Raw genomic sequence first — 18,030 nt, forward strand, 5'->3', positions numbered from 1 at the left:
CCATCTATACATCAATCTATCTATACATCCATATATCTATCCATCTATCCACCAATCCATCAATCTATACATCAATATATCTATACATCAATTTATCTATACATCCATATATTTATCTATCCATCCATCCATATATCCATCTATCCATCCATCCATCCGTCATCTATACATTTATCCATCCATCTATACATTTATCTATACATGTATCTATCCATCCATCCATCCATCCATCCATCCATCCATCCTTCCATCCATCCATCCATGCATACATACGTACTTACATTTATCCATCCATCCATCCATCCATCCATCCATCAATTTATACATTCATCTGTCTATCTATCTATATATTTATCTATCCATCTATACATTTATTCATCCATCCATCTATCCATCAATCTATACATACATACATTTATCTATCCATCTATACATTCATTTATACATTCATCTACCTGTCTATCTATCCATCATCCATCCATCCATACATGCATTTATCTAACCATCTATCCATCCATCCATCCATCTATCCATTTATCTATCTATCTAGCCATCCATCCATCTATCCATCCATTTATACATTTATCTATCCATCTATCCATCCATCCATCTATCCATTTATCTATCCATCCATCCATTCATCTATTTATACATTATCGATCTATCTATCTATCATCTATCCATCCATCCATCCATCCATCCATGTCCATTTTGTCTGCCCATCTATCCTGTCCCAATTTATCTACAGTATATTCCATGGTAAATGTACTAAAGCTATTTTTAATATAATAAAACTATTTTAATGGTTCTAGCCACCTGCCAAATAAAATAAATAAAATGACAGAAAGATTGTGAAGGTGTCTTAGAATGTATGCCAGGACATTAATTTACAAGAATTTGTACAAGAACATGGTGTTACTGTGTATTCACAAAAGCAATTATTAAGCAGCACTAATGAACTATGGCTCTCTTCCAAAACCGAGTAAGTTGCCTACGTAGGCATTTTAGGCTCCAGGTGCAAAGGCTGTTCCAAAAGTTTTAAAATACTTTATTCTGCCACATTCTAATGAAGCATTACATTTACATATTTCAGCAGACATTTTTATCCAAAGTGACTTACAATGTACATTTTATACCTTTACTCAATATGTGCATTGTCTGGGATCAACAACCTTTCGCAATGCTCTACCACTGAGCTATTACACATATTTTTGTGCAATCCCATAACGCAATATAAATTCAAGGACATAAAATATATTGAAGATGGTGGGCAAAGAAGGAGAAATGCAAATTACAGACATAACTCGATAATGAAAATTATTTTCAAATAAAAATGAACTTCTGCATGTGCTATATCGTTTCATGCTTTGAGCACTGCAATATTAGCTTAGCAAATCAAGTGAAGGCACCAGTGTGCTTATGTTTGTGTTAAAGTGTCTACATTTCTCATCTGGCTTCACTCCCTGCAGCGACTCGGGCTGATGGGAATCCCAGCAGGAATACATATAGAGCGATCAGAAGAGGGGATACTTCAGGATAAAACCCTTCTGCTGTGTGTGTGCATCAGACCAGGGTACAGAATGATGGATCGCCCTCACCACTATAGAGCGCTACTGAACCCATACACTCACTCACCAACATGCATCACTCGCTCATGCACATACACAAACAAACCAACACAGACTTTTGTGTGAATGCTGCCTGTAGTCGACAGTTATTCTTGCACACATGAAGAGCTTTTATGAGGTTTCGTTTCAGTGTCCTTCACTGCAGAAATGTGGGATGACAGCAGCCATAGCAGTGTGACAGATGAGACAAATGATCAAAGTCATTCTACTAGAAGCTTCACTAAAACTGTACAACCATACAAAATACAGACGGTGTGCAACATTCAGGAACCGACAGAGACGTTAACTAAAGGTGTTTTAAGAAATATTAACAGATTACTGTAAAATTTCTAAAAATTAACCTGGAAATAAACTTAAAGTTTAAGATTTAAAGAGCACCAATTATCCGATTCCTGATTTTACATTTGACGCAAGTTATCGTTTCCAACGTAAATCTCTTTTCTTGGACTACAATTAACACACGGATTGTGGGAAACAGTTTACTTCCTGAGATTGATGATGTAGAGAAGACTGACATTATTATAATTCCTCCTGCTTCGGACTCAGCCTGTAAGTTAACTCCTGCCAGCATTGCATTGTGAGCGTATCTTTCAAACATGGTAAGGAGCTTCACATTTCCGGCTGATGTCAGAGGTAATCAGGCCAATCACAACGTACAGATTAGCTGGCCAATCAGGGACACATCCAAATCAATGAGTTTTGTACACGAATCAATTTGTTTCAGGAAGAGAGTGAAATCTGGGGCTACAAAAATGTACGGTATGTGGAAAATAATGTGTTTTTAACCATAAACCACGCAAACACATTGTATTATACCAAATGCACAAAATAACATTTTTTTAGGAATTAAATATGTGCCCTTTAAAAATACTTTTTGCCATAACCGTAGCCTATTTTTAGCTCATGATTTTTTTTATTTGCAAAAAGGTACGATTTCCATTTCTATATAGTATGGAAATAGGCGGTTTGGGACACATCGCGAGTGTGTTCGCTCCACGCTTAACTGAAGTTTTTTTTATTTATTAAACGTCTTTGCGTCACGCGACACAACGAAACGATTATGAAATTCGTTGCCAACTCTTTTAGTAATCGATTTTTATCGATTTAATCGATTCGTTGTTGCAACCCTACTAATCTTATGTTGAAATTTGTGTCAAATGAACTGTATGCTGACCCTCGCATACGCATAAAAGGTATGCGGAGGCCTTACTAGTCTTGAACTTTTAACCAGCACCGTATATGGATTTTAGACAAACAGTATATTGTATATGATATCATCCACCTAGATACTTATTATGTAAAATTTACTTCAACAAAAAAGAAGAAAGTCTAATTCTTGTTAAAAAATACACCTGTACTGTAATGAGCACATTAACAGGAATCAGAAATGGAAAGTATCACAGCAACAAAACAAAAAAAACTTCTCCAACAATAATTTTAGATCCCCCTGCGAGATATTATTGTACTTCTGAAAAAAGAAAACAGAGAAAGCGGGTCTTTGTAGTGTAGCGCTTTAGACAGCATCATGTTTGTCTATGTGACACCAGCGATTGGGAGGCTGTTGTGGTGGGAGGGTTTATTCCTGAGGGAAATCAGCAGAAGAACAAAAGAGCCCAAAGATTATTATTAGTGCCGAGTTTTAAAGGAGTGAGCTGTCTAATAAAACAGTGGATGGAGTCACTGAGAAGCAGCGTCAGGGCTGATGAAGCATCACTAGAACTTAAAAAGTTTTCCACGGGGAGTTTTGAAAATGTGTGAATAAAAACAACCACATAAAACCAACGACTGACTCACACAAACAAATCCTTACCTGTAGGCAGATGGTAATGTGAACCTAAATATAAACGTCTATTATAGGCGTCTGCCTGCTAGACAAAACAGACAACCTTTCATCATTAGCATAGAGGATTTAAAAAAAACTTCTGGTGTCATCTCTTCCCCGCAGCCAATAAACAGCAGGGTGCCAGACGATGTCCTATTCCTGCTGTTTTCAAACACACAGGCACATCCATCAGTTCAGCTGTGTGTGAATATTGGGCATACCCCTGCCACAGCCAATCAGACGTGGCCTTGTGTATGAAAAGGTAAGCTGCATTTGTTTTGCCAATTTGTTGTCTAATCCAAGGCAAAAACAATCACACAAAAAGAAGAATAATGGAATGTAAACAATAATGTCTTTTACTTGAAAGATGTTGCAAAGTTAAAATATTTATTTTAGAGGTTTGACTACCAGATCTCACAGGAATCCGTATGTATTTTATGAGGTGGACAATTCATATGAAGTTGTACGATGTGAATACAGTAAAAGCAAAGATAAAGCCCCACCCCGTACCCAAACGTCACAGGGGCAAAATGAAATTATGCCTAAAACATTCATGTACTAAAAAATATGAATGAGCTCATACAAATTCATACGAATTGGCCACCTCGTAAAATACGTACGATTTCCGTAAGATTTTGTCAGGTTTGAACATTAATAGGGTCGTGTACAATTGTTAGCATTTCATTTTTTCCCTTAGGTATATAAATGTCTCATCATGACTAGTTGTCATATGTGTGACATGCAAGAAACCACGTTGAGATTCGACATTATCGACGTGCCGCCATATTTGACCGTATCATGCGAATTTAAAAGTTTACAATAATATGAGATGTATCGATCACTAAATAAGCTCAATTTTTTTTTTACAAATGAATCATATATTAGACATATATTAACTCACTTGTGTCATTTAGATTACATTAAAGGGATACTCCAGCAAAATATCAGAATTACCCCATGATTTACTCAACATCAAGCAATCCGAGCCTACATATGTCCATTATCTTTTAGACGAACACATTAAGAGTTATTTTATTAAATTTCCTTACTCTTCCAAGCTTTACAATGGTAGAAAACAGGGATCAGGGAACAACAACTTTAAACCCCAAAAAGTGCATCCATCCTTCACAGAGGTAATCCACACAGGGCAATCTTGGACTCACGAAGGAGTTTTAGTGTAGTGAGCGTTGGTTGCCATAGGTCCATTGCATGGTGACTCTCGTGAATTGAGTAAGTCCAAGAACGTGTCATTACCGGAAGCTAGTTTATATATACCTATTATAGTTTATAAAGTTTAAAATCTGGAATTTTTTCTTACAAAATCCTTGTTTTTAGGGATGCTCCGATCAATTCCGATCTCCACTAATAATACGTGGCCGATCACTATTCTGAATCGGACAGCCGATCTTATTACATCCATTTCATGCACTACGGCTTTTGATCAGTAAGTCCTTATTGATCTAAAATCACTGTTAGTTTGAGTCGTTTATAACATGCATTTAAAAAAGCAACACTCGTCAAACATAATTATTAAACATATTCTTTATTATCATGAAAATACCTGAAAAGGTTTGAAGAACAGCAATATAAATATATCCTTCAGCCATTTCATGGAGCTGCGTGTCATCACAGCTGCGTGTGTATTGTTCTTCGTTTACAGCGCATTTTGAGTTTCTGCACGAGAGCGCCCCCTGGCTTTTGGATGTAGCGGCATCGATCGGAGCATCCCTACTTGTTTTCGACAAATATAAGCTTGGAGAAGCATATTTGGAGTTATTTACTTAAATAACTTCACTAAAATACTAAAATAAACTAAAATATTATTTTATTTTTATTATTATTAATATTATTATTTTAATATTATTTTAGCTTAATTTTTATTTACTAAAATAACTCCAAATATGGACATATGGGTGATTCTCACGAAAACCAGACTTTTGGGTTATGATGGGTTATTTTAACCCAACTGCTGGGTTATTGTATCCCACGGTTGCATAACAACAACCCAACATTGGGTCATTTTTAACCCAACACGTGTTCTGTCCAATATTTACCCATTATGGATCAAAATTAACCTAGCCATTTTTAGAGTGTAAAAGGTGTCCAGCATCAGATTTTTTTCAAAAGCCATTGAAGGCAATTTTTTTTGCACATATAAGATTAAAGGCGGAGTCCACGATGTTTGAAAGCCAATGTTGATATTTGAAATCACCTAACCAAACACGCCCCTACCCCAATAGAATCTGGACCTTCTGTTGATAGACCTGCCCCACACATATTCAACCCGGCAAGGATGTCGGTTAGTAGACACGCTCCTTACTGCTGATTGGCTATAAGTGTGTTTTGGTAGTCGGCCCGTCTCCTTTTCCAAAGCGTTTTTCAAACATCATGGACTCCGCCTTTAAGGTCTGAACTTACATTATTTTAAGAGGATTTAAAAAATATTTCCTATAGAATTATTTACATTTCTTAGATTATCATTATCAAAAATTATCATTACCGCAACATGATATTACATTAAATATATGCATTTACAAACTTATGTGTCGGTAATGAGAACTAAAAAGTTGTCTAGGTACTATGACCAACAAAATTTCAAGTTTTATCTGGAGAGAAAAAATAAGAACTGCTTACCTGGTAGCCATCTTGAGTGTCACAGTCAATTATGTCCCTTCCAACATTTTTTTTTTTGAAAATGTTAGTTCCTTGAGAGCTTAAACAATGATTGAAAATTGTTGCGGAGAATGAGAAAACTGGCCTTGGACACATTTATATTCCTTATTATTGTCTCTACATTTACCAATGATCACCAAATACCACATGTTTCTTTAGTGTAAATGTTTATAGTATAACATGCATGCACTGAAGCTTTTTAATTTTTAGATTTTTAATTATAAATATTTCCATGTCAAAGAACCCAAATCCAGTCATGGACACATTGCGGTAATGAAAATTTTACCCTTAAATGTGGAAAAATCAACAAAATTGGTTTGTATGATGTCATTTGAAATCATGTGCAAAATAGTACACGAAGAGATGTTTGTAACTGTATGTGTCTTATTTTGATAGTCTTACTTTGCATTTACTTTTTTATCAAAATGTTTCATGACACCTAATAAGTCTAATTTCGCGAGAATCACCCATATGTATCTCAGATTGCTCACGGGTGAGCAAATCATGGGGTAATTTTGATATTTGGCTGGAGTATCGCTTTAATGATGGATGGATGTGCTTCTTGGAGCTTGCACATGTTGTCTCCCAATAAGTAGATAACATTATGGCATTTTTATATAAAATTATTCATTTGTGTTCAACTAAATAAAGTCATATACATCTGATATTACATGAAAGTGATTAGATTAAGAAATTATTTTAATTTTCTGGTGAACTTTTCCTTTAATAAATGTTTGTCATACTTAGATTTTCATTAACATTATCCACTATGTAAATTTTGCATTCTTTCAGACTTCAACATAAATGCCTTCATTATCTCATAAATGAGTGATGGCTATTTGCTGCGCCTACAGGCTGAGGATGTGCCGGGCATCCAAACACTGGACACTAGTAAATATTCCACACACAGTGAAAGTGACCTAATTCAGCCGCAGTACTTAACAGCTCACAGCTCCAAATTTCCACCCATAGATAGATGCTATCAGCGACAATGAGCAAATGAGACGTTCTCCTTCATTGACAGGGCTAGTGACCCATGGAGGCAGACGAACAGGCTTTGTCTTCCTTCGGCAGAAAGGAAAAATGGAGTGTGAAATTGAAGGGGAGTGTCCGGGTGAACCCAAGGGAATACATACGAGTTTGAGTGAGTGTATATTTGGCAAAGGCGTAAACCGTTGGATGCCGGGTAGCCCTATGTCAGCACAGACTTCAAACAATGATGATGGGATACAAGGTGGGATTTTAAAAACACAACCATGATTTCCAGATGAAAGGAAATCTAAAGTGGGTCAAGTGGGTGTTAGATCCTGTAGATCAATAGCTGTGTGTATCTCACTGCCATTTTAAGCTACAACATTTCTCATTATAACACAGCAGGTGCTACACATAATGCCTTTGCTTAAGCAAAATTCATATCATAGCACCATAATTAAATAAGAGTCTCTCAAAGCATCCTATATTTACAGTTACTTCTAAAGTGTTTGCATTTATGCTTAAAATCCCAGATAGGGGGAACACAAAGGTAATGACTTCAAAAAGATACAAGAAAGGGAAATTTGATTGAAAGTATTGTTTCTACTCACTAATAGAGCACTTCGTTGGCCTCGTGTCTTTCGTAGCGAACTGTTTCGCACATTATCCTGAAACATATTATAAAACAAAAACATAAAGATGAGGACATAGAAAGATAGAAAGACAAAATGTCAGTGACATATCCAAACGTAATACAGTAAATGGCTGGAAAACCACAAATGAAAATCGTATCTTATTTACACAGTATGAAATACTGTGTGAAACAAATATAAAAACCTAAATTGAAAAATGATTTCAGGGAAAATTGCATACAGGTACAGAACTTGAAAAACAAGCTCTGTACATAAATTGTCCTAGTTTGATGTTGTTTTACACTAGCAACTGTGGTTTAAAGGAAAACACCACCATTTTTTTTATATTTTACTAAGTTCTTACCTCAACTTAGATGAATTAATACATACCTATCTTTTTTCAATGCATGCACTTTTAATCTTTGTGCAGCGCTTCTTGAATGTGTTAGCATTTAGCCTAGATCCATTCATTCCTATGGCTCCAAACAAAAGTTTTATTTTGTGCCACCATTCTTACTCATGTAACTACTCATGTAACAGTCTTTAAATGGGGAAAACATGGAAGTGTTTGGTGGCTTCTAAATTCATCTCTGTTTGGAGCCATAGGAATGAATGGGGCTAAGCTAAATGCTAACACATTCATGAGGTGCTGTACAAAGATTAAAAGTGCAAGCATTGAAAAAAGATAGGTATGTATTAATTCATCCAAGTTGAGGTAAGAACATATTAAAATATCGAAAAACTGTGGTGTTTTCCTTTAAGCAAACTTGGGTGTATCGCCACAGAACAAAACATTTTGAGGTACAAAAACATTCTTCAAAAGACATTCCTCAAAAACATTCATCTCTGTAGGAGTGCAGAAGGTCAACAAATCCATCCGACACCAGCATTCCTAAAGATGTGTATGGACCACGGAAGGCGTATTGGAGGGGGTCAGGAAAGGTTTAAAAAGTTCTAGAACCCAATATCAGGAAGCAAAGACTTTTTATCCCCATTTACACACATCCACATGTATATACAGGATTGAGAGAGATTTTAAGAGATTTACCGCCTTGAGCCAAAAGTGGTTTGGCAAAACTTATACTAATACACATAATAAATCTTCATAACTTAGATCTTTTCTAACAAAGCAAAGAAAAACAATCCTTGCTTTGTAATATGGTCATGGTTTTGGGAATTATACTGAAAATTAAAAATCAAAAGCTTAAACCAATAGTAATTGACAATGTACATTATAATGGCGCTTTTCGGGTACAGTACCATGTAGCTGGGCTCAGCTCACTTTACTTTGGCTCAGTTTGCTTTTCCATTGGAGTTTAGTGGCGCTTATAGTCCATAGATCTGAAAAACGAGTACTCAATTAACTGGGGGCAGAGCAATCAAAGGGGCGGGGCATACGAGTCATGGTAATAAAATATTTTTCATAAAAAACTATGACAGAAAAATGAACACAAACTAGATTATTAATTAATTAAATGTTCTCTAACAGAAACCTCTAACAGGAATAGCTGCGTGATGAAGTGAAACTAAATGGTTAATAAACACAAACTGAAGCGGTTTTTAAATGACGCACTCTAAATAAAATAGTCCCCTGCTATTGAAAGTTACCAAGGGAACTATTTTCGGGCAGTGTGTAATATGATTGCGCCTGCTGCAGCCATGTTACGGCAGCAAAGTCCTTGATTATTACACCAGAATGAGAGTATAGTTCCCAGCCATATCTGCCTAGAAAAATCGCAACATTAAATTTTCCGTTTGGTCTCAGTACACGATGTAACTACAGAAGAGTCAAGTTTTAAATAGGAAAAATATCAAAACTCTTTGGTTATTTTTAGCGTGATGCTAATGGTCTAATCAGATTCGATGGATTATGCTAAGCTATGCTAAAAGTGGTACCGCCAGACCCGGAAATCGGCTGAATGGGTTCCAAAAAGGTAAAAGTTATATGTTTAAATCTAGGGGAGCTGGAAAATGAAAATATTTTTAAAAAGTGGAGTGTCCCTTTAAGGCTTGATACAACATAAATGTACTATACAACGTGCATGTATCTGCACAAAATGCAAGACTTAAACTAAGTTATGTACTGGAGAGAAAGTTTAAATCACGTTGTGTATGTGCACCATAACTGCACGCTTTTAAACACATCCAGTCAAAGTACAAGCTTCATAACATTAAGCAGCTTTAAGTCTTTTGCTATCATTTTAGCGATTAGCTGTGTTGTGTCATCCTCTCACCTGTTCTCAGTCAAGATGTAATGCTTGTATGGCTCTCTGGTATCTTTTGACTTTTAAATATGAGATTATATGAGGGAACTTGTGACAGCTCTGTACATTTTGCACTGGACTGACTGTATTTTCGTCTTAGTAAAGTGAATCCGAAAATTACTGCATCCATAGTGCCGCAGTGATGTGAGGTGTGTTTGGCTTAACAGCGTTGCATGGACCGGGGGGGTTGCCGCGGCGCAAGTGCGCATAATGGTGCGTTTACACCAGACGTGGAAGAGGCGTCAAGCGTGAGTGATTTACATGTTAAGTCAATGCAAAGCCCGAATAGGCCTCCTGAGGCGCGGTAAAGGCAAATGCTGCGTTCCGCGCTAATTAAGCGAGCTGAAAAATCTTTGGCGAATTTTCGCGCCGCGTTAACCAATCAGGAGCTTGCTTTAACAGTGACGTGATTACAGGAAGCGAGCGGAGGCAGAAAAACAAAACAACAATGAAGGACAAATGATCTTCGCTATATGAGACATCTTAAAACTATTACAGGAATTAAAAGGATCTTGTTTGTAAGAAAGTGAGTGGTCGAACAATCTGGTAAGTTTACTCAATTTGAGCTACATAAGCCCCTCCCATGACGCGAATTTCCATGTGAATGTCTCGAATTACTAGTATTAAAGCGATTACACTCAAAGGGGTGGTTTCCTGGACAGAGATTAGCTTAAACCAGGACTAGGCCTTAGTTCAATTAGGAAATATAACTCGTTTTAACAAACATACCTTACTAAAAACATTACTTGTGTGCATTTTGAATCGAAACAAATGGCACTGGTGTATTTTAAGATATTTCAGTACAAGATGTTTGCAGTTTGGACAGCTCTTACATTTATTTTAGTCTAGGACTAGTCTAATCCCTGTCCGGGAAACCACCCCAAAATCTTTAAGCGTCCAACCACACGCAAATAGCGTGTTTTTGCCAACGCATCCAGTGTGAACGCGCAGCTCACATCGAGGTCAAACACGCACCCAGTCTTTACTACCACAGGCTCTTGTAATGCTTACCAGATATCCAAATGCCGCATAACCACAAAAAATAAATAAATAAACCGACAGGTTCATTGTTTCCGTGATTAATCGCCAATGCCACATTCAAATACTCGAACAATCGATTAATTGTGCCCATCCTTAGTAAAAACGCAATAAAAACAAATACTCAGAAAAGAGCATATTAATGGAAAGGTGTTCTTGATATTTGGCATGTCAATGTTTTTAACCGCTTAAAGGGAATTTGGGAACATGAACAATAAAACACAGATGACGGCATCACTTGTTTGACGGCACACGATGGCAAGCTAATCTTGCATTTAGCAGTGACGCTGGTAGTGTCGATTCTCTCTGACCAATCATTGATCTACAGTGTTACACATCACGTTTTAGCATAAGTACAGCTCGCTTGGAACCTCAACCGAGTAAAAATTATTGGGTACTAGGCAGTGTACACAATAGAGAAATTCCCCAAAAGTGAGCTGTACCGAACAGTACTATCAAATGGAAAAGCGCCATAAATGTACACAAGATATATCAGCTATCATATCTTAGGCCAAAAAAAAACTCATGCATTCATTTATTCAGCCATTTATCAAATCCATTCCTTAGTTTTACCTCAGCTGATGTTCCCGAAGATTGGACAGCGCCTCCATGCCATGCAAGTAGGAATATACGATCTCCAAGTCCTGCAAGTAATAAAAAAGAAAAGGTCAAGGTCTATTCATCTTTAATAGCAAACACACTCTGAAAAATATCATTGAAGGATGAGAAGAGATTTATGTCAAGGTAAGAAGCAAATCTGGTTAAAAGAAAAAAGGAAAATTCCTCTGTATTTAAAAAAAAAATATGTGCATCTTCTAATATCTGTGCATTCTTGGGATGTCTTGAAACACAAGCTTTTAACAAATCCCTGGTTAGTTTCATTTATACAATTCAAACAAGCTTTCCAACATAGAACTAAACACACAGCCTGACGTCTCCAAACAAGCCTTTTCATCATCAGAGACAGAACGCTTGAACTACAAGTGGTTCTCCAGACAAACAGACTACAGTGGATCTATGTACCCGAGCACACAACGCCACCCTGTCCCCTTCCGTGTGCACAGGATCATTGACGCCAGAACTGGGCCGCCTTTGTACTCACAAAGCCATGCTTGGATAGCAAAGAGAACAAAAGGGGTTCTATGTTGGGACACAGGCTCACTTGATTATGAACCAAAAGACTCTGTGTGTGGCGGGGAACGCACAACACAAATGCAAACATACTGCTCACTAAACATTTGCCTTCTGATAAAGCACAAATGACCTCCGGCTCCTCTGTTGAAACTATCAGATTACTTAACAACAACAACAGGAATCAAAGAGTTAAACCTCAGACTTGACTATACAGTATATAGATCAGGACAGGCTGAAGCCAAATAGGACATCATGTGATATTTCTAAAAAATTTGGTCTGAAGGCATGCTAAGCAATGAGGGGCTGGGGATCCAGCGTTTACTCTCAGATATCATAGATACATGCAGTTTTATTGGCCCCCTACAAAAGGTTACAGAGGACAAGGTCATACTGAATGTATGGTATTGGAAACCAATGGTGACCTCCATCTTTTGCTGTGTCAAATGAGGGTGTGAACTGAGAATTATTTATGCTTTGTCCCCCCCTGCTGTTACTCACAGCACACTGCAGGGGATGCGGGTTAAGATGAAGAACTAGCAATGTTTTTTATGTACACTTCTGCACAACTGAGGATATCTAAAGTCCCAGTAAAAACTAGAAACTATGGTGAGACACATTTAGTGGCATCTCTCCCTTTATGATAGCATTTAGTCTCACCGTCTGGAAACTGAAGAGAAGCGGATGTGCAGAATGATGTCATAAAAATCACTGATCCATTTGGTTAAAGTGAGACACTGAGTTTTGAATAGGTGCATCCCAAATTGCATACTTTTGCACTATTCTTATTTTAAGTGCACTATGAGTATGCACCCGGATAATGCACTCATATTCAACCAAATAAATTAAGTGTTTAAGGCTAGAAACTTCATGCCATTAAAAGTGACAGTTTTGCCCACGTATCAGAAAAGAGAAGATGCAGTGAAAAAAAAGTTCACCTGTGAAGACGATAACACTTCAGTATAATGGTGACTGAGGTTAAATAACAAGAACAATGTACAAACTGGTTTTAATTGAAATGCACTGTAATGAATGTAACTTTTTCTGCCTTTTCCCACTTTGGAGGTAGGGAAGGGTTCCAAGCCCCACCTGTCCCCAATCGCCCCAACACTGGGCTTTAAGTTTACATGTTGAAATGTATTTAATCACATCATATTTTAAAACATAATAGCATTAAGTACTTTTAATAGAAAAAATATACGTGCAAATGTATTATCACTTTGCATGAAATAAGACTGTTCAAAAGTAAATAATAATAATGTAACTGTGTTTGCATTTTGTCTCTTTGCAAATTTCCTCCCGTTTGTCACGCCCCACTTGTAATGTTCCTATTCCCCACCAGTGGGGCCCACCCAAGCGTGCCGCACAAGCCCTGAAAAGTGAAGCCAAATTGTCTCGATCGCCCCCTAGTGACTGGTTCCAGTATAGGTCATAAACCCCGCCTCCCCATGTTATTCAATGGGACTTGATACCAACTAAACAATTTAATTACACTTCAACTGTCTTTTGTCCGAAGCTGGTTTCTATCATTACTGTATTTTTTATTACGCTGAAGTAAATTCAAGTGTTTGTTTTTTAGTTAGTTATAAAAACAGTGGTGTCACGTCATGATTGACAGATGTGACACGTGCATTCTGCGAGAGCGAGGCCTTGCTTTCGCGGCTTTACTTCCTGCTCACTACTGCGCAGGACTGGTCCCGAAATCGCTACTGCACAGACTCAAGACCCAAGATGTCAGCACCGTATCGAGACACTGACGGCTTAACTTTTTACCAATGGAAGAGAGCGAACGGGCGTCGTCCTTTTTTTTACAGTCTATGGGCCACCCCACACTTTGAGAAACGCTGCATTAGACGGATGACTAGGACTGTCACAATGGTGAAATAATGATCTCATCGCAATTGTTTGACCTCATTGTGATGATTTCAGATCACCGCAATGATTGCACATCTCTTTAAAAACACAAGGGGGAGCTGCAGAGCCTGTATAAACGAAACAGTATCAGATGTCTCCTATCAGATTGGCTACTATTTAAAGCCTGTTCTGTTATAGTCAGTTTATTTTGAATGCATTTTTATTTTCAGTCATTTTACTTTTCAGACACTTTATTGTGTTTATTTCTTATGAAGAATTTTCCATTTTTGAAAGACATATTTGTGTAAAAAAATATTTCTTGAACAAACAAAAAAATGTATGAGAATTAAATTTCAAAGGAATAAAACAGACAATTAATCGTCATAACCGGCACAATTTATTAGACAAATAACCGTCAGCCAAATTTCATAATCGTGACAGCCCTACAAATGAGTACATAGTGCATAGTGTAAAATATGTAATTTTACACTAAAACGTTAATATTGATTACCTGGAAAATCAAAAATCTGTAAAACGGTGTCAACTAAGTTCCTTGCATAAATATAGTGAGGTACTTAAATGTAGATTTCACGACACTTTGAATTTTACGTTGTTTATTAAACATTGTTAATTTTATTTTGTTTATGTTACACTCCATTAGTTTACATTCACATATGACGTCCAGGAAAGTGAACATCACTTTATGGAAGATATCAAAAATCCAAATTAAGATTTAACATTTATTAAAGAAAACATAAGTGGTGTTTGTTTGTCTCTATCGTGATGCTGGCATGTAATGGTTACTCGGGAGTTTTGAGTGGATTTTAGCACATTGCTATGCAATTGTTAGGATGTTCTGGGTGGTTACTACTACGAGCACCACTGGCTGTAACTGAGAAAAGATCTTCTGGCTTGCATGTTTAGACACTGCCCAAATCCACCACTAGATGTCAGACCGGTGCAGGATTTCATTGATTCAGATCCAGCTCTATACACAGTCAGAAACTGCACCTCTACTGGGTGGAATGAAGCTTTACCAAAACACTGTGGCTTTCTTTATTCCCCCTTCAATATTATTTTCAAATTTCAACATGGAAAGAATGTGCAGAACCCCATTTTTTCATTCCCATGAGATTTTACTCCATTCCCTTTCTTTACGCTAGAGTTCAAAAGTGCGACAGCTAAATTGTTTTAAAGTTATCAGGGTTGTCTTAATATCTCACAGTGAGGATAAATAAGAAAATAACCCACAAGATTACATCTGTTACCGAGATTTTAAACAAAGGTAAACATGCAACCTTAAAAATGTGGCTACAGAAATATACTGTAATAATAATATTTAACAAAAAAGTATTCTATTATTTAACATACAGGGCAAATTTTTGTAAACACTATTTGACATTCATCTTTGTCTATAAAGCACATGCATTATAAAGCAATCTACTGTAATGCACTCCTACTATAAAGCATACTTCACACAAGTGCCATATATCAAACCATAACAAGCAGCACTGACGTGAAACCACATGCTGCATTTCAGGAAAGCAAGATCATCTGTTTCGGCACATCACAGCCAGCAACTTGCATGACAGGTCTGAATCATTTGCACATTATGTAGTGGGTACAGTTTACAATGCATTGTTTACATACAATACAAAGGGCGAATCTGTGAAGAATCACCACCACGAAAACCACTGTTCACTTTTTCCTACATTTTACGAAAGGCAACACTCGCTTTCTCTCGCCATTGTGAGTGACTGCTTCCTCCTAAAGTGCTTTCTAACAAAGGGACTACTGTGTTTTGTGATTGGTCAAACACAATATTTGAAACCCATGGCACTCAGCCCACAGTGGTTATGCAACTCTCATGGGAATCAGTGGATATTGTGGTAACAAGCTGCGGGTGAAACCCCACTGAAACCAGGTAGTGCGTACAGTAGGAATGATGAAATCACTGGGTTATGCAAACAATAGTACTGTAGTTGTTTAACTGTGGCCTTGATAAGCCTTTGTAAAAGTCAATAAGCAAACCATGATACTGTACAGAATCAAGCCTATCTGTATGTGTTCTGCACACATCATGTTCCTGTAGCTTAACTGGTAGAGCAATGTGTTAGCAGTGCAATGGTTGTGGGTTTGAATTCAAGGAAATGCTGAAAAAATTGCTTGAATGCACCGTAAGTCACTTTGCATGAAAGCTTCTATCATGCATAAATGTAATTTTAAGGAAGAAAGCTTTAGCCATAATGGCCCCAAATATAAGCAAATGCAAAATCTGGCATGCCGCACACATGTTTTTTATAAAAAAAGGATCAGCCAGGGTACTGGAGATTTTGTTGGTCACCTGGCTTATATACGATTTGTAGTGAACGCACATTATATTTCAAATACATTTTTTGTACCGTATTTTCCGGACTAAAAAGTCACACTTTTTTTCATAGTTTGGCTGGTCCTGAGACTTAAAGTCAGGTGCGTCTTGTAAGTCAGTATGAATTAATTTTGACATATGAACCAAGAGACCGTTTACAGCTGCGAGAGTTCGCTATATGCTGCTTCTGTATTTATGTAATTCAATAAATTCAGTGATATAGAATGACGAACCTGCAAACTTGATGCGCGTTGGCTTGTTTTGTGAGCCTATTCAGCCTTCCAGGTATGTTATTGTGTATCATGTAAATAACTGTTTGTATTACGTTGATGTACGGATACCTATTCAGCCTGCTGTTCTGTCTGCTATTGTTTAGTTAAATAACTTGCCTTTCCAGATTAAATGTCTCTTCTTCGGCTTGGATTTTGTAAAATTATTTTCTAAATAAATCCGACGTATAGTCCACTGGGACTTATAAATGCTTTTTCGTATTCATGACGCATTTTTGATTGATGCGACTTATACTCCGGAGCAAATTATAGTCCGGAAAATACGGTATGTTGTATGTTTTCCCGATGTTTTCCTGGGAAAAAGTGCTTTTATTTGCCACTTTGTAGGTGTGAGCAAAAATTTGCCATTTTTGGGTGTGTCCTTTAAAGCAACACTAAAGAGTTTTTGCTCTTTGCTCCCCCTACAGATTGGAAGCAGAATTGTCCATTACCACTGTCGTAAATAATTTAGCCTACTGCAGCAAAGCTCTGATTGGATTGTAGGTCTGCCGTAAAGCAAGTTTTTGTAGTTTTCATTCGAACTACAGGACCGCGACCCAACAGTTAGAAACTTTTTTAGTGCGGTTTGAAAGCTAATCTGAAAGTGCCGTTCACCCTGTTTCGAGTGGATGAACGACTAAAACTTTTTTGGAAACGTTATTTTAAAACTCTTTAGTGTTGCTTTAAAAAATGCAAATGAGCTGATCTCTGCACTAAATGGCAATGCCGTGGTTGGATAGTGCAGATTAACGGACAGTATTTTTCCCTTCTGACATCACAAGGGGAGCCAAATGAGCTATTCTTTCACATGCTTACAGAAAATGGTTTACCAAAACTAAGTTACTGGGTTGTTCTTGCTCACATTTTCTAGGTCGATACAAGCAATGGGGACCTGATTATAGCCTTTAAAAAATATCCTAGCTGGCTTCTGACATAAACAGTATGCCTTTGGAAACCTCTATTTATTTTAATGATTTGTTTTAATAAATGTAATTTTACACGTAGACTGAAAAAAAAAGTATATTATTTTGGTTTGTTTAAAGTATTTGTAAAAATGAGAGGAACCTCAAAACGAATAATAACACAGGGTCATCCTGGATCAGGTAGTGCGAGTCATTTTGACAGGTGTAGCTTAATATTACACAAAAATCAAATATAAATATTAGGGTTGGCAGTGTTAACGTGTAAACTCATGCTTTTAATTCATTAATCATTAACCCTTAAAATTATTAAACACAATTAATTGCAGTCAGTCAGACCACCAGCACCATTCCCAGGTTTTATCCGCGAGCCGTAGGCAAGAGGTTTTTAATGCTGCACGGACCGATTGGAGTGTGCCGCACATACAAACCAGATCCACGAACAACCAAAAATGCATC

General features: G+C 37.1%; 1 protein-coding gene across 6 annotated transcripts in view; it reads right to left on the reverse strand.

Annotated features, from left to right (window-relative positions):
* Nucleotides 1-18,030, reverse strand: part of rapgef2b (Rap guanine nucleotide exchange factor 2b) — a 133,429-nt gene that overhangs the window by 83,905 nt on the left and 31,494 nt on the right. For all 6 annotated transcript variants that reach the window (XM_055178621.2, XM_055178615.2, XM_055178610.2 and 3 more), the window contains exons 2-3: nt 11,603-11,673; nt 7,707-7,763 (exon numbers count right to left, since the gene is read on the reverse strand). In XM_055178621.2, coding sequence (XP_055034596.1) covers nt 7,707-7,763; nt 11,603-11,673 — 128 coding nt within the window. The remainder of the gene's footprint in view (nt 1-7,706; nt 7,764-11,602; nt 11,674-18,030) is intronic.

Source organism: Misgurnus anguillicaudatus, chromosome 16, assembly GCF_027580225.2.
Source record: "Misgurnus anguillicaudatus chromosome 16, ASM2758022v2, whole genome shotgun sequence".
NCBI classification, from domain to species: Eukaryota; Metazoa; Chordata; class Actinopteri; order Cypriniformes; family Cobitidae; genus Misgurnus; species Misgurnus anguillicaudatus.